Source organism: Petaurus breviceps, unplaced genomic scaffold, assembly GCF_028583685.1.
Source record: "Petaurus breviceps papuanus isolate PSGF00001 unplaced genomic scaffold, PetGlider_PUasm1.0 79, whole genome shotgun sequence".
NCBI lineage: Eukaryota > Metazoa > Chordata > Mammalia > Diprotodontia > Petauridae > Petaurus > Petaurus breviceps.
Window position 1 is genome coordinate 27,247,024 of NW_027186523.1, and position 21,585 is coordinate 27,268,608.

Sequence of the window (21,585 nt, forward strand, 5' to 3'; positions counted from 1 at the left end):
AGAGAGAGAGAGAGAGAGAGAGAGAGAGAGAGAGAGAGAGGAAAGAGACAGACAGAGAGAGACACAGATAGAAACAGTGACAGAGAGAGGGGGAGAGAGAGAAAGTAAGTTCACTGTGCTGGAAGAGGGTAGAAAGAAGCTATAGACAATTTTATCCTATCATTATCTTCTATAATTCTTTCAATAATGTTGTAATTGGCATCTATTTTCTTCCTCTTCTGATCTATTCTGCACACTAAACTCCAAAAGGATAATCAATAAACCTGTTATTCTTCTTTCTACTTTTATAATTTTACCTCCATTTAAAATGTGTTATTAGTTCTCCCTGACTACAGAACTAAGTCCAAACTCCTCATCCTGGCATTTAGTATTCTCCCAAACTATACATGCTGCATTTATGTAATCTCATCCTCCTCTTCTTTCTTATTTGAGCCTTTAAATCTAGCCAGAACCTAAACATACCATGCTCGTGTTCTTATGTGTTTTTTTATGCTTAGTCATATTTCCCCCATCCTTTTAAGATCTATTTCCAAATCCGATGAGGTTTCACTATCAAAATTCCAGTACCACACACTGGCTGAATAAAAATCTTGGTGTCACAAATTAATAATTACAAAGGCCTTGAGGGGTCATCTTGTCCAACCACCTCATTTTATATACTAGGAAACTGAGGCCCAAGGAAGTTCAATGTTTTATTCAAAGTCATCACATTATGAATGAAGACCTAGATACTTAAGCATCTGCAAAAATAGAAAGGAAATAAACGAATAAGCTTGAGAAAGAGGCAAGAACAGCTTTAAATAAATCATTGTTCCATTTTGAGTCTTGAATTTATTTTTCCCAATCACTTACTTTGTGTTTTAAATTTACCATGAATTGATGACTCCTTTTAAAAACTAGTATTTGGAATTATATTAATACTCATATTATAGGCAAAATGTTCTATATCAGACTAGGATTTTTTCAACTGCTTTGTATCAGAATCATTTTAACCACAAGCTGACTTTAATGGAGTCCAAGGGGATTTGCAAATAAATTATATTATTACTCACCACTCTACCACCCCCACCCACCCTTGCCCCATCCCAACACACGTACTGCAACAGCAAGATTGAGAACAGTAAAGGTGTCATTTTCTGACCCAACAGACAGTCTGCGTTCAAAGATGGCACCATTGGGCTGCACAAAAGACACTGTGTTGTCTTCATTCTGAGTTAGATTTTCCTTGGCTAGATAGCGGACTCTGAAAAACAAAACAAAAATCTAAAAAAATAACTTCATAAACACATATTATAATAAATCTTTTGGTATAATCTACCAAAATTATAAATAATCATCAATTGTACATATAAAGTAATACCAAGGATAAAAAATAAACTGTTTTCATGTGAATGTATATTTGAATCAAAGGCTGGAATATATAGATTAGCTACATATTTAAGTGGATTTCTTTAGCTATGTGGAGACTCAGGAGAGGTGATTTACATAAAGTGGGGATTAATTAATAATAATTTTGGTAGATTTGCTGAGTCTCTGGTCTGATTTCTTAGTTAACCCTAATAAGCAATTTTAAACTTACAATGTCATTTACAATATAAAGAGTCACAGTTCATCCCCTAGCCAGAGCTTATCTTAAATAATTATCAGACTTCTTTCACAGAGATAGCTGATTGTCTAAGAGGCTGCCTGATATTTTTAGTCTGATTATAGATATGTAGACCTCAGACACTTTTATTGGAAGAACTATACATACAGGGCTATAGTTAGCAATAAGAGAAACTTAAAAAGTTCATATCCCTTTTTGCATCTGAAAATAGCTAACTGAGGAAGAAAAGAGAGTTTGGTCCATACAGCTAAGCTATACCTATATATAAGGTGACTCCTACTCACACACTTTATTTAAAGAAGATGGGGATGAAGGTGATCTTTGCTAAATATATTATTAACTCAACTAGTCCCTTCAAAGATGGAGGTTAAAGGTGGATGGTTAGAATGAAAAAAAAATGTCATATCTTGGTAGTCAGTAGTAGGAAGGGAGAGATTAAAAACCAAGGGGAAATTTCATATATTGAGTTTAATTTCATGGACTAGAACTTAAAGTTCACTTATTTTTTCACATATAAACCATAATCTGAAAAAAATCTATAAAAATAGAAATGTTTAAAGAAAATTAAAAAAAGGCCTTTTTTAGGACAAAACATTTTGAGATTGACCAGAAAGCACAAAATAAATCAATGAGATTGTAATGGTTATCACAACATCTGCTTTTTTGAGAAAATGATTGTTCTTAGTTATCTAGTATCTAGTTATCTATCTAATCAAAATTTGTGGGTTTTATGCCAAAGCCTCATTCATTATATTTAGGATATGATAGAATTATATAGTATCTAACTTTTTGAAAGATCAACTAATAGAGATGATATATTTATTATCTCCTTATTAGAAGCTGTAGAAATTGTTTAAAAGTAGATTGTGCTGAATCCTTTCTCCATTCCAGGCAGTTTCTTGGATTTTTGAGAATTATAATTGTGTAAATGGACTTTTGAGAATAATATTCATGTAATTTGAGAATTACATTCATATAATTGAATAGCATTATAAATGGCTATGAATATTATAACCTCCATGATCAATTCCTTACATTCATTTTAAAGGAATATGTTCATAATAGCCATGATTTAGACCTAAATATGGCTGTTTGCTGTTTTTGCAATTACAAAATCTAGCCAAGAGATGGCACTCTTTAAAAGAAAATGCTGGACTGAAAGTAGTCTTTTCCATCCCCCAGTTTCTGGAAAAAGATTTGTGATTGTACTATGTATCTGAATATGAAGCATAATATGGATTTTGTCCATGTTTTATCAAAGGGTAAGTTCAAAAGGAAACGGTAAACATTATCCACCTACAAATGGTTGCTTTTCTTTTTTTCGGTTTCAAAGTTAGAATATCTTAAAAGAGGATTTGGTTTGGATATAAGAATTTCAGTACAGCTAAATTTTGAAACAGATTTTAGAGAAACTTAAGAGGTTTATAAAAGTGGACTTTTCTGAGTCTAGGTACAGTGCTGAAGAAGAATGACTACTTTCCTCAAGGTAACTTCTAATTCTAAATATTATCACCTATCTAGCAGACATACTTCTGCTGAGATTCACAAAGCTCCTGTTCATACAAATCTAGTATGTGGAAACAGGGAAATGGCGGTGATTTTTTTTCCTGTTTTGTATTTACTTATTTTACTGTAGGAGGATCAAAAAGAAGAAAGAGTTACTACTTTTGCTAGCATATTAGGAATAAGTATTCACTAACCAAACAGGCCTCCTTTTTACTTCTCTGGGAAGTGACTTTAAAGAGGAGGATGAGGAAAAAGAGGGAGCAGAAGAAGGGGAGGGGAAGGAAGGAGGAAGATGAAGAAGAGGAGGAGGAGGAGGGAGAGGAGAAAGAAAAATAAGAGAAATGTAAAGAAGAAAAAGAAGAGGAGAAAAGGAGGAGAAGGAAGATGAGGAGGAGGTGGTGGTGGTACCAGATAATGGGATATAAGTTTTACAAAATTTTAAACTTCTTTGGGAGTGAGATTGTACATTGAACATGTATTTATTATTAAGTGCCAACTAAGTGTAAAGCACTGTACTAAGTAGTCAGGATAAGAAAAAAAGGAAAAGAAAGATTAAAAACCCAACTCTCATCCTAAAGGGACTACTCTACATTGAATACTATCTTCATTTTTTGACCCTAAAAATACTGTCTGCAATAAAAGAAAAGAAGGTAAGGGAAAATTTTAATGTGAACAATGACTGAGGATATATGGGGTGCTGAACTATGAGACCAGTTAGGACAGAAGCTTTATAAATAATTTAAACAGGAATATAAACATCCATAGATGGGGTGGGGGCAGACCATGGTGTCATAGATTTCAAGATAGAAGGGACCTTTCAGATCTTCCAACCCCCTCAATTTGCAGATGAGGAAACAGGCTTGCAGGGATGAATTGATCTGCTAAGGATCACAGATGTAGCAAATAACAGAGCTTGGATTTGAACTCAAACCCTCTGATCACAAATTCAAAACTCTTTCTACTGGCCCCTAGCAGAAAAGGTGACAGGATTTTGTTTGGGAATTAGAAATACCACATTCTTAAATTATGCTATTTCTTTCTTTTTTTCTTTGCTTTTTTGGATGGCAGTTGGGGTTAAGTGACTTGCCCAAGGTCACATGGCTAGTTTTTGTGTTAAGTGTCTGAGGACAGATTTGAACTCAGGTCCTCCTGACTCCAGGGCCAGTTCTCTATGCACTGCACCACCTAGCCACCCCCTGCTATTTATTTCTTTAAAAATCAGACTCTTTTTTTAATCCCTTTCTATGTTTTCACATTTAGACAATGTCATTTAATTTAACAAAAAGATTAAATTCAATCACTGAAATAGGAAGCAGAAAATTATATTAGAAAGAAAAATCAGACTAGAAGTTAGGAAGCTAAAATGGTTCATTGCTCCCCTGTCACACACTTAAGTTACTTTCTCTTAGCCTCAGTTTCCTACTCTGTAAAATGCAGGTTTTAGACTCTATGATCTCTAAGATATATTTCTAGCTCAAAGATTCTATTAATCTACTCAGAGGTATATAAACATATATTTCAGAAGTCTAATTATTGGAAAAAATAAAGGAAGGCCCTGGATTTTTAGTCTCTAAAACAAGAAATATAGGCAAAAAACTTTTTGAATGGTTTTCAACATCCCAGTTCTTTAATTAGAAACCATATATACTATACTGTGTGGACCTTGTATAGTAACCTAAAGGAAACTAGCACATATTTAATGTTGACAAAATTGATTTTCATTTTTAAGTCTCTGAGAAGATTTCTCTTCTTAGCACTTACATCTAACCACTGAACTAATATGAAAATATGATAATAAATATGAACAGCTCTAAAAGATGGAGAAATTAATTTCTTGCTAATGAAATAAAAAAAGTCATCAAAGAAATTTGCATTTATCCAGAGTTTGATTAATTTGGTGGAATTTTAAAACATACATGATATTTCTTTCTGCTACTGATTAAATTATTGAGGAAACCCACCAGACCTGCCCCTTTTATGTCTTTATTTCTCTCATCCCAAGAAGAAACAAGGTATATTCCATTTTGTAAAACAGGCAAAGGATTTACAAACAAATCCTTAGCAAAAGCATTTGTAATTTAGGAAGCATTGTCATTTATTTGGCTGAATATTGATCTACCTGTATGTGTAAGGGCCTCTTTGCTTAACCTTAATGTTGGTACTGTTGATCATCACCTCTTCCGGATTTTGCACATCAAATATCCAAAACTGTCTGTAAACATCTGTGCCTGTTTTAACCCAGTTTTTATAAGCAATTGTTCCTTCTTCAATCACACATTGCTATGAAGAAAAAGAAAACAGTAAATTTGGATTAGTTTGCAGAAAAATAAATTGCTGAGTATAGCAGTGGGAGTTCATAACATTTCATCACCCAAATGGAAAACTAATAGAGCAACCTTGTTACACACGCCAAAAAGTCACCCTGCAATGTTGCCACATCCTTGCAACAGAATTTGTTTTAAATTATTGTAGGAATCTTTTCAAGTTAATTTTTTGTCAAGAGACAGCAAGTCTGCAACAGTGCAAACAAGTTTCTGTGTTATTAAGGAAATGATTGTTAAGAGCAGGAGTAACCCTAGAGCAACTTTATTGCAAAATTTAGCAACAAAATGTTAAGTAAATTTTGAATATGATATGAGGATTTCATACCAGTGAAAAAGCTACCTGGTTGTTTGTGTGTGATTCACGTAGATGAATCACAAAGTGGGGGGAAAGGACCAAAACAACAGCTAAAAAAATACAGAAATATTAAAAAAGTTATTTTCTTAAAGAAAAAAAGAACTCTGTTCTAGAAAGATCGAATTTTAAGTAGGCAGCTCAAAAGTCTTTGAAAAACTCTGGAGAGAGTCAGTCATCTACTTTGCTACTTTGAAGAATTGTGCTTTCATTGGTAAAGTGTACCAACTGGTAAGGGAACTCCAATGACATAGATGGCAATCATTAGTAAGTGGTTTTTCAGAGTTTTTTATGGGCAAAAAATAAGTCTCTGAGTTAAGCTGGGCTAGTCCTCTGACAATAGACATTTACCCCAAACCATCAATTGAAGCCTTATCCAGGTTGGGGTCTGAGACAGCTGATGTTTCATTGGCTTAGCTTTTCATATCTACAGTCATCTGAAGTAGAATAAGGGAGGATTGAAATCAGTAAGTTTCTAGCCAAAAGTACCATATATTAACTTTCCCCTCTTCATATTCAAGTCTAATATACTTTTTTTTTTGGCTTTTTGGAGGGGAGAATGCAGGGCAATTGGGGCTAAGTAATTTGCCTGAGGTCACACAACTAATTAAGTGTTAAGTGTTTGAGAGCAGATTTGAACTCAGGTCCTCCTAACTCCAGGGCGGGTACTCTATTCACTGTGCCACCTAGCCACTCCAACTCTAAAATACTTTTCCTTTTATTTGTTTTAGTCTGTGATTTCAGGACTGAGATGAACTCAAATTCTATATTTCCAAAGCTGCTGGTGAATTACTTCATATAGAAGATAACTTGACTAGTATAGTATAATGTCTTCAGAATCTTCTTAAGTAGCACATTGTAGGGACAGTATCCATATTTGCAAATGGTATCAATGTTGGTCTCTCTAACCACATTATTCCTTTCCATAAACCCTGCAAATACTGAAAATATCTAAACTATAGTCCCACACTGAAATGCTAGTTGTATTTGTTTTAGTCACAGATTTATCTTTTAAGGGAAAAACATATATACACATTTTAAAGAAAATAGATTAAAACACATTAAAATCATCATTTTTTTTCCAGAGGAAAGTGGTACAATTCCTATATAAAGAAAAGGCACCATAAAATGAATTTGTTGTTCTTAATTAACTTGCCATGTACACAGTTACCATGTGAAAGGGAAAAAGTAGAAATTGAGATAGACAATATTCCAAATGGTGAGCCATAGGAAGAAAGCACAGGTCAGGACAGTTTTATCCTAGTTATATGGAGAAGACAAAGAAAGAGACATCAGAAAGATTCAATGTAAAAAAAAAGTCATGAAAAGAGAAATAGTTTTGTCAATTGTTCTTTTCCCAAGGATTGATTCCATCTGAACTTCTTTCCACCTTACTCTGCACTATCTACGCTTTGTACTTCAATTCTGAATGTCCTTCCCATCTTCAGAGCCCCTTTCTTTTTGTCTAATGTGTGACATGAAGGAATTCCCAGAAGGAGAACTGGCTCTAGATTTAAGTGGAAAGAAATTTAAAAATATATAAAATTCTGAAGTTTTGATCTATTTAGAATTTATTTAGTCAATACTGTCTAAGTGACCAGTTATAATCATCCAAAAATATAACATAATATAGAGAAGAGATGAATAAAAGAAAACAAAATCAAAAGACTGATTCAAAAGTCTGACTTCTATATTTGCTACTTTTTGACAGTATCACTGGGGAAGAAATCTTTTTTTAATGACATAAAAATAATATTTCCACTACTTATCTCAAAAGGATTTTTATGAAGAATTTGCAGACCACAAATAGTTTATAAATGTGAGATATTATTATTTGTATCATTGTCATGGTAATATAAAGTACTTTGCAATTGGCAAATAATTTCCATTTGAACCTCATATATCATGAGGTAAGTAGGTATTTTCTATGGAAACATTGTGAAAAATTCTGATGATGATGCCCATGATGATGATGATGACAATGATGACAAAAATGATGGTGTTGGTTGTGATAGCAGCTAACACAATGTATAGACAGAAAAAAGAAGAGAGTCAGGGAGAGATGAGAAAGAGAGACTAAAGAGAGATGTGAGATGAAAGAGAGGAGAAGATATACAGGGAGACGCAGATGGAAACAGAGTAACAAAGAGAGAGGTGCAGAGACAGGGGTGCAGGCAGATAGGGAGAGTGAGAACAGGGGAAAGAGTGAGAAAGAGATCAAACTTCACTTTTTCATTTGATCTTAACAAAAATCATAGCAAAGTTGATACCATTATCTCCATTTTATAAATGAGGAAACTGAGGCTGATGGTGATTAAATAACATGTCTAGAATAACCTAGCTAATAAGTTTCTGGTGTAGGATTTGAACCCAGGCCTTTTTAACTCAAAGTCTAATGTGTTGTCTGCTTCACATATGGCCCATGCAAGTGATTTTAGGTTACTTTTCCAAGGTGACATCTAGTGAAGAACTGGGGTTTAAACTCAAATACAGTGTTTCTGTTGTATTTATATACTGTATCACCTTCTAGTTCTGCTGCATGTTCACAGCTTTGAAAGTATTCCAAGATTCCACAAAAATAATTATTTCCACAGCTTACTAAGTCCACCAAAAGAATCATTGTAGCAGAGAGGATATTTGTGGGTCAAGCCAGGAAGACTTTGGTTGAAATCCAGTTTTTCTACCTATCCTGGGAAACTTAACCTCCCTGTGCCAAACAATTCCATCACACTTTTCTAGGAAGTCCTTAAGGGGTTGTGGTCTTTGTTAGTGGTCCCATATTAACCCCAAACAGGTGAGAAATTAGTTTCACCATGATAAACCAAAAGATACATCTATATACACAATTCATCTTTCATGGAAATGACTTTTTTTCCTCATGTAGCATCGAAGAAAATAAACACTGTCTCGATGTCTTGTCATATATACAAATTCTATTTATGGAGTTTCTTACACTAGGAATGTGTATTCTTGGGAATAAGGGTTACAAATATCAAATTTTACCAAAAAGGAAGATGAGTGACAATTTTAGAGAGGAAAAGGGGCATTCTATAACTGGTACATTTGATTTGGTGAATAAATTGTTCACTTTGAGACAAAAAGATTGTTCCAAACATTTAGCTGATGAAGGCAAGATTTTATACTATTATTTTAGCAAATTGTTTAATCGAGTAGGGTAAGGTTATTTGAATAGCTTTCAGTACAGGAAAAAAATTACATGCTGTTGCTGAAAAAAATCTGTGACTCTTTAGTTACATAATTGTAGTAAGTTGGGGATCCTGGAATAGATTACATTAAATGTATTTAGGGGAAAGATCATCCTGTGACAGAAGGGGTGTCAGAGCCTTTTGAAGACAAGCAAACTCATTTAAAAAGAACTTCCTCCATAAAGAGTTACAACTCTTACTGGAAATTTTAGCAAGAATAATTATCTTCTTTCCCACTTGCTTAAATATTAATTTGTTCGAATTGCTTTTTGTTTTTTTTCTATTTTTACAAGTTTATGTCTACTAGAATTAAAAATTTCTGCAGATTATAGGCCACTATATTTTTAAACCTACAGCTAGGCCCCAATTAGTTTGAATAATGAATCCAATGAAGGGCTCCCACATATTCGAATAGCACTACATAATTCTTCTGGACCGGAACCAATTGCTATATTTTACATAATTATAACTTCAAATAGTATAAATTCAAATACATGGGAACCCTTCAGGGAATTCATTATTTGCAGTAATGAGAACATAGCTACATTCCCCTTCTTCCACTTCCCTTGCTGCCTAAGCATAATATTGTGCTTACTCTAAACACTTAAAGAATTGTATAATTTGTGGAGTTTAGTTGGTAGCATTAACTGCCTATATCACCCATGAAGTGGGGAACAAGCCATCTTCCATTTGTCTCTGTGTGTGCTCACAAAAAGATTCAATACCTCTCTTACTACCATTATAATCTTGACCCCATATATACCTTTCTTATGAATTCAAGTGAAATAGGCATTTATACATGGAAAGGAACTTAACATCTTTCAGAGAAGGAATTTGGAGCCCACAGACATTTATTAACTTGTTCAAGATCATGTGGCCTAGTAAGTGGAAGAGCCAGCCCTAGAATCCAGTTCTGATTTCTAGGCCAATGTTCTTCCTACTACAGTGTAGCTTGCTGGAAGGTTACTTAAGGAAACAATGAATAAGCTAAAACAGGAACTGAGGTCTTCCTGATGATTCTGATGCACTAGAATTTTTTTTTTGCAATTTTGTTTTTAGTTTGCACCTCTTTCCTATACCAACATGAGATATGAAATCACATGTATCTCCTAATTTCTAAATAGATATGAGAGTTAGTTATTTGATAATAGGATAGAAGAAAGGTTTGATTCCCCCCCCTCTGAGTCTAAGGCATTTTAAATAAGATATAAAGCCTATTGTGGATGCACCAGTAAATTTTAGTGGAGTCTGATAATAAAGGATCTTGAATTTTTCCATCAGTTTGGATCTTTTAAATCAGCATCTGCCTCTGAACTGGAGTATTCCAACAGACAATCTAGCTTGTAAGGCAGCTGAATCTCAAGCTGCTGACTAAAGCCTTGTGGAGGTTGGGGAGAGTATGAATACCAATGCCATTGAAACTTTAATTTAACTAAGTAAGGATAACTTGCAAGTAGTAATAGCAATGATAATAATTGTTGTATTAATATGTTGGTGATTTATTATGCTATTTATAATTGCAATGCAGATAACAAATATGCTATTAAAACCATATGCTTGACAGAAGTTTATATTGATGTGATTTTTTTTCTTATACAATGCAGAACATTTCACAGGTATCTTATTTGAGGCTTAAATAGTATCTCATTTGAGGCTTATCACCATGTAAGGTAAATAATGCAAATATAATTCCCATTTTAAAGATAAGAAACTCTATATTCATCTAATAACAATAACAACAATAATAATATGTAGTATTTACATAGCACTTACTAAGTTCCAGACACTATGCTAAAAGCTATAAAAATTATTTCATTGGATTCTCCCAATAACCCTGGGAGTTGGTTAGTCTTATTATCTCCATTTTACAACTGAGGAAACTGAGGCAAGCAAATTAGAATTTATGTCTTCCTGACTCCAGTTCTTGAGCTTTATCTATTGAAGCCCCTAGATACCTCCAAAGATAATTTTCATCTAATGATAATTTTCTAGTTTTTTTTTTGGCAAATATTGAATTACAGGATTTTAGAACCAAAAGAAACCTAGTCCAAACCTTTCTCAGTAGGAAATCAAGGCACATATCTTTAGTGACTTGCCAAAAGTCAAAGAATTATTAACAGATAAGACTTTCTTGATATCTCATCCAGTGATTTTTCTATTTCATGATCTTCTCAACTAATAATACTAAGAACTGTACTTTTCATAAGGCATTAAAATGCATCACACAACACTAAAGAAAACTCATCTTTCAAGAACACAGAGTAAATGGTTAACCTACTCATTAAACTAGTAAATGGAAAAGAGAGAATACATATAAATCAGTGCAACACCCCATGCCCAACTCTTCTGAAAAATATAATAGTCAAACATTTATTTCTCTTTTTTCCCTTGTGTTCCATTACTCAGTCTCTTATGTTCTTGCTTCTGTCTGACTTCAACACTCAACTAAAACACTCCTTCTTGGGATCTCCTACAGCCTGCAACACTACTGATAACCCTGCCTCTCCTTCTTCCTTTTCTTTGACACTACTCTCCCTTGCTTCTCCTTTTACCTGATAGACTATTTTGTAACTTAATCATTGTCCATTTTTTTGTTATTCAGTTGTTTTCAATTGTGTCTGACTCTTTATGACCCCATTTGGGATTTTCTTGGTAGAGATACTCGAGTGGTTTGCCATTTCCTTCTCCAGCTCATTTTATAGATGAGGAAACTGAGGCAAACAGGGTCACACAGCTAGTATCTGAGACCATTTTTTTAACTCGGTTCTTCTTGAATCCAATTCCAGTACTCTATGCACTATAGTGCACATATCAATCCATTATCCATAGGAAGCAACATGTACAGGGGAAAGAACATGTTTTAGTCAGAGGATCTGGCTCACATCTGGCCTTTTAGGCTTTTTAATATTAGTAATATAGGGAAACTCATGTAATTTCTCTGGGTTCCAATTTCCTCACTCAATAAATGAGGAAGACTAGGGTTAAATGTCTAGACTCCTTCCATCTCCTACCTCCTAACTGCATGGGTCTGAGAAGACTCATACTTAGATCTTTTCTTTTCTCTTTATTCTTTCCCTACTGGGCATAGCATGAGTTTAGTCATCTCTATGCAGATGATTACTATATCTATATACCTAGTCCTAATCTTGCTCTGAATTTGTATTCTCCTATCAGCAATTATACTTTGAATATCTCCAACTGGATGTCCTGGAGGCATGTCAAACCCAACATGGCCAAAACACATCTCCTCTTCACTAAATCTATCCCTCCTTCAACCCCCTTTAATTCAGTTGAAAAATGCAATCAATGTTGAATTCAGTCATTCTCAACTCCTTCTCTCACTCCAGCCCTATGTCCAATCAGTTGTGCTTCTATATCTTTTACTCCCACATTACCTCTCATATTCATAAGCATCTCCCTATTTGGAGACATCATCACTCGCTAGAACTACCATAGTAGTAACTGGATTCCTGGTTCATAGCCTCTCCTCTTTTAATCTATTCTCCAAAGAACTGCTGTAATGATCATTCTAAATGATAAACCACCTCATTTCACTGCTAAAAAGCCATCAGCACCAACTCATGACTACAGTCTTCCTTTCTATGCTTGACATTGCAACTCCCCTCCCCAGACCTCGATACACACCCCTCTTCATTCATTCTGTGTCTCAGACAAAGCGGCCTGCTTGCTATACCTTAAATTCAGGAGTCCATTTTCTGTCTCCTTGCCTTTGTATAGCAGGCTATTTCATTATAACCAACCCCAGGTCCCCACCTCTTAATGTATAATCCAGTCTGTCAACCATCAACAAGCATTTATTAAATACTTACTATGTAGTAGTAAGTGCTAAGTGCTGAAGGTACAAAAACATAAAAGAAAAACAGCCACTGTCATGGAGTTCACCTTCATTTGACAATATCAAACAAGTATACAAACTATCTATCTATAGCTATAGATACTATCTATCCATATTAAATGAAAAGTCATCGTAGAAAATTCTAGGTGGGGAGAGGGCCACAATTGCTAGTTTCATTTAAGACTCATCTCATGTGTCACATCCTATAGGAAGGTTTTGCTGATGCTCCTACCACAAATTTTCATGCATATAGTTGCATTTAGATGATATGTTTCCCAGTAGAATATATATCCTTTGAGGGAAGGGACTGTTTTTCATTTTGTTACTGTATCTCTACAGTCTGGCAATAATAACTTCTCTATCTTGGATATTTAATAAATGCTTATTAGACTGCATGTTTTCTATTGTTATAAAATTATTCAAATCCTCTCTGAAAAGTGACGTTTATAATGAAACATTCTCTAAGATGACTTGGGAAGTTCTATATTTTTTCTCAAATAACTATACAAAGAACCCATGAAGTGTTCATAGTATTAATGAATCAATAGGATCATGGTCTTAGAGCATTAAAAATTATTTCAAAGTAATGAGAAAAGTAGGAAGAGGGAGTGAGGAAGGGTGAGAGAAAGGGAGTGATCAAGGTTTGACAAAGAGGTAAGAACTTGTTTGTTAAAAAAGTGGTTTTGTATCACAATGAGAAAGGGAGGTGAAGAGTAAGAGGGAGAGAGAGAGAGAAAGAGAGAGACAAAGAGAAAGAGAGAGAATGATTCTGGTTTAAAGGTTATGTTCAGTCACTTAACCTCTATGCCTCTGTTTCCTCATCTGTGAAATAGGGATAATAATAGCATCTACCTCCCAGAATTATGAAGATTGAATGGGATATTTCTAAAGTACTTAATACAGTGCCTGGCACATAATAACTGTTAGAGAAGTATGGTTATCTTCATCATCATCATCATCTCATCATCATCATCATCCACTGGTAAACAGTTTTATTAAAAAAAAACAAGCCTTAGGGTGAAAGTCTATATTGCAACCCGATAATATGGCCTACAGTAGAAACCCACTTCAGTGTTTTACTTGAAAATCTATCTTCTTCAAATTCCTTTATTCCCTCATACACTTTCATCCAACATGGGGAAAAATTAGGGAAAAAAAGTCTTTCAAGATTCCAATTACTTCTATTGCAGTTTCTCTAAATGTCTCTAAATATGTGACATGTGGAAATAGTGCAGGCTTCAAAGTTCCTAAATCCAGTAATCCAATAATGAACTCACTATTTTGCTTTATTATGCAACTTTACTCCATTTCACATCTGCTTTTTAATCACTCCTGCTACAATGCTGACATAATTTAGTTTGAAGTTTTCCATCCTCACCCCACCCTACACACATGGGCATGCATACACACCCTTGCCACCTTTCATTTGCACCTATTTAATCATTCATTTTCTTGAATATATATACAATAGCATAATTCTCTCCTTTATTTTTCTTTTCCATGAAGATATACTACCATTCAACCTCACTATCCTACACTGTTAAGCACAATCACTCTTCTAAGGGCTTGAAATTTTATTTTTGTCCCATTTTAACCTAGGAGCGGGAACATTAAGTACTAAAAAAATACTTGTTGACTTGACTTGTAATTGTGAGAACTATAAAACCTCTTTAGTCCAAGTTTGTCATGTGAATAGTGTTATATGTATTTGAACTTGACCTGTGATTTTTATCAGTATAGGAAACTCCCTTTACTGACTAGATCAGTACTTGCTGTGCAACTTGTAGAGAGAGAATTGCCTTGGTCATCAGGAGGTTAAATGTTATGACTAAGGTCACATAGTCAACAAATGTCAAAGGTGGGATTTTCTGACTTGTATGCTGGCCTTCTATCTACAATGCCACAGCTGGTTCTCATAAGCACATTGTCAGATAAAGTCAGTGCATCTTGCATTCTTATTTAATGGAGAAAATTCATATGTTATGGTTTCCGTAACACATATTTTAGAAAGTAGAGCCTTCCTATTGGTATATTGAGGATCATGAATCTTCAGACATTCCAAAAAAGAAAAAAATGTGGAATGCACAAAGTCAGAGTTGTCTCTACTCCAAATACTCATATGAACTATTTGTCCCCAACAAATGGCAAAGACTTCTGAGCTTATATTGGACTGATTGACCATAACTGGACACACTGTACCTTGACCCCTACATAGTGACATCATTTTTATTGTCTGTGAGCATGAAGGACAACATACCAAACCAGGTGGGCCCTTTTGGGACTCTATTGCACTACCTTAGAGAGCTGATAATCCTTCAATAAACTGATGGCAAGCTCTATTGGGAGTTGTACTTCACAGAGTTGGGAAATTCTTGCTGAATAGAGAAAGTGTAGACAGACATCTGCTTGACAATTATTTACATACCCTTCCACACTGCCAGGGAGTTTGCACAAGGAGAATTCTTTTGCAACCCAGAAATTCTTTTCCTCTGATCTTACATTTCTCAAGACATCCCTCAATAATCTCTTATACTCAAAACAATTACAGTAGAGGTATAAGGAAGAAAGTATAAAGTAGAGATTTGATTTGGTTCCTCTGCTGGCATGCTACATAAACTTGTATGGTAACATAGGCAAAGGGAATATAGATCTTAGATTTTCAAGTTCAAACCCAATTTGAGGGGAAGAAAAGTTATTCCTTTAAAAAGGAATATGTCCAATAGTATGTTCTGAATTTCAGTTCAGAATAGATGATCATCAGTCTCATGGGGTAAGTAAGTAAGCTCCCTTTATCTGCCTCACTCAGTTTATATTTTAGGGTCCTAGGCCCATAGGTCTAGTACTAGAAGGGACCTCAGTGGCCAATTCCCACATTTTACAGAGGAGGAAAAGGAGGCCAGATGACTTTCCCAAAATCATCTATGAAGTCAAGTTCAGGTTTTGAGTTTCTGGCTCCCTCTTTTAATTGCTACCACCCCTTATCTAGTCTTCCATTGCCTTCATAGAGTATAAGTAGAAAGCAGATTTCCAAACACCCTAACTTAACATCTAATTATTAGAAAAAGCTTTCAGGATTTTTGAAATGTTTGTTTTTTTTCTTCCATGCTAATTACTACAGAGGAAACAATACATACTAATTACTTCAATATTACAAAAGATTTATGATCTTTTGAAATGGAAATACCCTTTTTTTTCTGTACAGATCATAGCCTCAAAAGGGCTTTAGAAGACAGTTAAATCAATTGCATTGGGAACACAGAGAACCCCTTGCAGATGAAGATCTCTAGGCTGGTCTTAATTAAGGAGACTGGACAACTCAACACTTAGCAGTTTAACGACTGCAATTTGTCCTAGAAAGTAAAATTTTCCTTTCTTCGAATCTATATTTTTTCAGAAGCAATGTGAAATGGATGAATTGTGGGGAGGCTGTGCACCCTGTCAACTTGTCCATGTGATATGTCAATGAAATCATTTTAGTTAAGGATATAGCTGTGCATTAGCCCATAAAGAAGGATATGTGACCAGGGAGCTGAGAAGATGAGAAAACTTACTTATATGGTGGTAGGGAGAAGGAAATGAAGATGTTTAGTTTGAGAAAGAAAAGACATAAGGGTATGATAGTGATTTTCCAATATCTGTAAGGCTAGCTATGGAAGTGTGATTTGACTTGCTCTGCTTGAATCAGAGGGAAAAATTAAGAACAATGGGTGGAGGTGATCTTCTTCCAAGTCACTAAACCTCACTGGACCTCAGTTTCTTCATCTTTAAAGCAAGAGGGCTGGACTAGATGGCCTCTTAGACTCTATATGTAAGCTGCAGAGAGCAGAGATAGACTTGCTAGAATGAAAAAAAATCCTAATACTTAAAGCTGTCCAAAGTGCACTATTTAAGAACACAGACATAACTTGTTTCAATTAAACTCCTAACACATTTGTTAAGTTCTTAGTGAACAGTGTAATTCATTGGATATCACACCTACAAGCTCACAGCAATGTTATGCTTATAGTAAATGCTAAAAATACAATTGGTGTAAATAATCATTCTGGAAAACATCAATCCAGAGACCCATAAGTTGACCTCATCAACTTTACAAGAGTCTTAGTTGTTCTTTTGAACCATAAAACCAGCATACCTCTTCTAAAGTCCTATTTAAATGTTTCTTCATTGATTGAAGGTAAATGGAGTTCAGAGGTTTTATTTCCCAAGTATAAGCTCTAGCAATTGTAAAGGCTTTTACTATGACCAAGCAAAGGACTGCTGTGCTTGTCATCTCAGGACCACTTTGCTAGACTAGAGAAGTCTAGAGAGCTTTACTACCAGCCTTGGCTACCTGGTGCTGTCATTTTATTTGTGCCATAATTGGAAAAACTAACTACTAAGAGCTTTAAGGGCCATGAACTATTTTTGTGGAAGAAAACTTCAAACTGATATAATCACTTAAAGTTTTAAATGTTGAAGAAATCAGTTTAATTTAATGGTTTTTCCACTTAATAATAAACAGTAGGTAGTAGTTTTAGTCAATGTGTGTAGCACTTGATTCGGGGTCTGAGGACCAACTTTCTAAACTTAGCCCTGACATTTTAAATCTGTATGATTTAAACCCTTGAGATTCTCTAAATCAGAGATTCTGATCTTAGAGTCTATTAACCTGATTTACATGGTCAAATATACATATACATACATATCTACACATACATACATATATATTACACAAAAACTTGTGTATGTAGACATAAAAATATACATGCATATACCCATATAAAATTATTTCTATGTATATATAGGATTATACATAGGTAAACATATATTTATAAACTATATTTTGACATAATTGATATCCTTTGTAATATGATATATTTTATATATTTAAAAACATCACACCAAGGAGCCCATGGGTTTCACCAATTTACTCTAAAGGGACCATGACAAAAATATGCTAAGAATTCCTGCTCTAAGTACATAATTTCCAAATATATAAAATGGGAGGATTGGACTAGATGAAGATCCAGTCTGTCCAGCTCTAAATCTCATCATCCTAATGTAAAATGAAGTCTATTCACCAACTTTGATTCTAGAACATACCAGGGTAATTCCTTGGTCTATTAAATGCTTATTTGAAGGAATAGCTAACACACACACACACACAGACACACACATTGCTCTGCTAGAGGGATGGGGACCTATAGGCTTTTTCCAGAATTTGCATTTGTTTCAGTTGAGAAATGCACTGAGGACTGTCTTCCATCCAATTCAAGTCAAATCAATATAAACTCAGTTTATAAATATTGTATGATTGACTTGAAATTCAGGACTCTTTTTCTATCATACTAAAGTATGTTAAATTAATTATAGCTAATTATGAAAATAAGAAATTAACATATCATTGTCATATTAAATTAACTTAAAAAATCTTTTTTTCTCTCCTCCATGTGCTCTTCAGTGTTCCTTACTGGCACAGCTACTCTTATTTTATACTCTTACTATTTAAGAAATATTATGTTGACCTCTTAATAGGAAGAAAACACATAAAATGGAAAAGAAGCAAAGGAAAATCAGTCAGAGTCACTAACAATTTCCTCCATACTAATATGTACCTTTTTAATTGTGTTCTGAATAATCATGTCTCCAACAGGCATCAGTATGCCTCCCAGCACAGCCAGTACTCCACCTATGACAGCACCTGTGATGAGCCCACAGTTTCGATCACAGCCCATTTTTACTGTTTAAAGGACCCCGTAGGCTTTGGCACCAGGTTCCTTTTTGCTCTTCAGGTCTCTCTCACGCCAAACGTCCAAGGAACTTGATCTTACTACTAGAAACAACACAAAGCAGAGACTAATTATCAGTTCAAAAAGATCAAAGTACAAAAAACAAGCAATGAACGCTGATGGGAAGATAATTGTGCTAGTTATAAATAAATGCTTGGTTCTGTTCATTTATGCTTCTAGTATAGACTCTAAGGTTTCCCACCCTTTTTTTTCACAATCATAATATAAGAATATAATTGGCTCGAGTGTATCCTATAAACTGTTCTGGTCTTTTTTTTTCTAGCATATTTAGCATGACAAATAATAACCTCATTAAAACTACACATACATGATGTTGTCAAGGTCATCTCCACCTTCCTATTTCTTCCTTATCCTGTCATACCCTTTTGAGCTCCCTGGTTTCTCTAGTCAATCATATCCACACCCTTAGAGGTTCTTTTGTAAGTTGGTCTCTTTTGCAAGTTCAACAGATTTTTGTTTAGATGTCCTCATAAATATACATATTATTAAAAAAATAGTTCAATAATCCCCTCCTCCGTACCTTCTTTGGGATTGGCAGCAGGATTAAGGCTACACAGAGATTTTGAGATGATTTATTTCAGGAAAAAAATTAATTCTTCCGATCATTTGAAATCTGTAAAAAGAAACATATGCATAGTAAGTTGAAATAGGGTTGAAAACAAAATGTTAGAAAACAAATTAGTAATAATAAAAACAATAATAACAGCAATTCATCTCACATTTATATAGTATCTTACAATTTACAAATAACTTTTGCATGGCCACTTTGTAAGGAAGGTATCATTATCCCCATTTTACAGATGAGGAAACTAAGGTTGCATGAAGCTAAGTAAAATTTCCAGGTCTCACATCATTAGCCACTCAAACCAAAGTCTGACTTCAAGTTCACTGACCTTTCCATTATGCCATATTGCCCCTTGCCAGAGGATTAATTTTAATATTAATTATTATGAAAATTATTGCTATACATAAAATCTAACTGCAGAGGATTGAAAGTCTAAGTAAATTAAAAAAACCCATCATCTATTCAGTTCAAATGTTATTAATATGTCCCTAGGACAAGCACTGAAATGCAATATTTTTCGAGATTGTATATAGAGAAAATGTATGACCAGAAAACTGAACCAATCACTATTACTTTCAGTTTTTATTTTAAATGAAAAATAACCTTTGTTTTGTCCTCTTTATCTTCTAGAGCTACAACTTAAAGTTTCTTTTTTTATAACAAAGGGGCACCTATATGTTCTCTGTAGTGTATAATCAGAACACTGTTTCCTATTTCATGGTGATGAATAGCTATTGTTATCGGCAAAAACTGGAAGAAAACATGTATTTTTCCTTCCTTCCTTCCTTCCTTCCTTCCTTCCTTCCTTCCTTCCTTCCTTCCTTCCTTCCTTCCTTCCTTCCTTCCTTCCTTCATTTCTTCCTTCCTTCCTTCCTTTCTTCTTTCCTTCCTTTCTACCTTCCTTCCTCCCTTCCTTCCTTCCGAGGGGGGAAGGCAAGGCAATTGGGGTTAAGTGACTTGCCCAAGGTCACACAGTTAGTAAGTGTCAAGTTACTGAGGCCATATTTGAACTCAGGTCTTCCTGACTCCTGTGGTGCTCCATCCACTGTACCACCTAGTGTCCCAGAAAAAAACAAACATCTTTTATAAGACTATAAAAGTTCTGGGGGAGATGAGAGAGACTGCATCTTATTCTTGGAGTCATTGTTATATAAAGAATAATGTGCTAGGTGATTAATAAATGCTTGAAGTCATTTTTAAAAATTCATATTAATGGGGTGTTTTGTAAGAAGATTGATAAAAGTATGACAATGCGTCTGCATGTTATAGCTTAAAGTACACTGGACTTCAAGCACATGACCCCAAGTTTAAGTTCTAGGTTTCTCATTAATTAGTACAAATTACTAAATATTTTGACTCATCTTGTATATTGATTCATCTTTGCATATACACATATACAAATATACACATATACACACAGTGCATATATTCATGTGTGCTCAGTACATACATGCATATACATGTACATGTACATACATGCTTGTTGGGAACATTATGTACTGCAAAATTTTATTAGAAGGATATAAGTTCATGTAAATAAAATACTTTGCAATTGTAAAATATAAGGTAAAAAAAGATGTTAGGTATTGAAACCTTTGAGACATTTACACAAGAACTTTTGGTTGTGATGGCATTTCTTGTGACAGGGTTTAGTCTGAAAATTGCACTTAATAGGTTTACAAAACAAAATGGCAAGCCTTTGCCTATGCTGGAAATGCCCACAGACATAGTGCAGAAAAAATATACAAACAATACAGACCAAAAAGAAAAATCCACAGAGACATATAGCAATGTTGTTAAACTCACAAGGACATAAGGACACATAAGGAAAAATGCCATTCTTTATTTTCTTTCCCCACATGAATGGCAACCAAAGTGCCTCATCTACTGTCTTAATAGTTACCTGTAGCAGGTATATGCATCTGTTTCTTAGTAGTGATTATTTTATAGATTGTCCTATTTCTGCTTACTTCATCTGCCGCGGTTCATATAGTTTTTCATGTCTTGGAAAGCATTTATTTCCTTTTTTACAGAGCAATAGTATTTCATTATATTCATTTCTTACGACTTATTCAGTTATTCCTCAGTTGGGGTAATGTATCCCTTAGCTTTCAGATTTTTTTCTTACCACCTTTCTTACAGAGAGCTGATATGTATTTATGCATGGATGTATGTTTATACATATATGATGCATGTATGTGTATATATTATACACATATATGATTCTCAGTAATTTGTCAATCATGTATGACTCTTCATGACCACATTTGGAGCTTTCTTGGCAAACATACTGGAGTGGTTTGCAACTTCTTACTCTAACTTATTTTACAGATGAGGAAACTGAAGCAAACAAGGTGAAATGACTTTCCCAGGGTTGTGCA

General features: G+C 34.4%; 1 protein-coding gene across 5 annotated transcripts in view; it reads right to left on the minus strand.

Annotated features, from left to right (window-relative positions):
- The window catches only part of LOC138175879 (platelet glycoprotein 4-like), a 57,194-nt gene that overhangs the window by 27,083 nt on the left and 8,526 nt on the right, over positions 1-21,585 (minus strand). For 3 of the 5 annotated variants that reach the window (XM_069106518.1, XM_069106519.1, XM_069106517.1), the window contains 4 exons: positions 19,160-19,252; positions 18,445-18,662; positions 5,232-5,392; positions 1,099-1,243 (listed from right to left, as the gene is read on the minus strand). In XM_069106518.1, coding sequence (XP_068962619.1) covers positions 1,099-1,243; positions 5,232-5,392; positions 18,445-18,564 — 426 coding nt within the window. In that variant the 5' untranslated portion in view covers positions 18,565-18,662; positions 19,160-19,252. The remainder of the gene's footprint in view (positions 1-1,098; positions 1,244-5,231; positions 5,393-18,444; positions 18,663-19,159; positions 19,253-21,585) is intronic. The other 2 variants (XM_069106520.1, XM_069106521.1) reach the window with 1 other exon arrangement.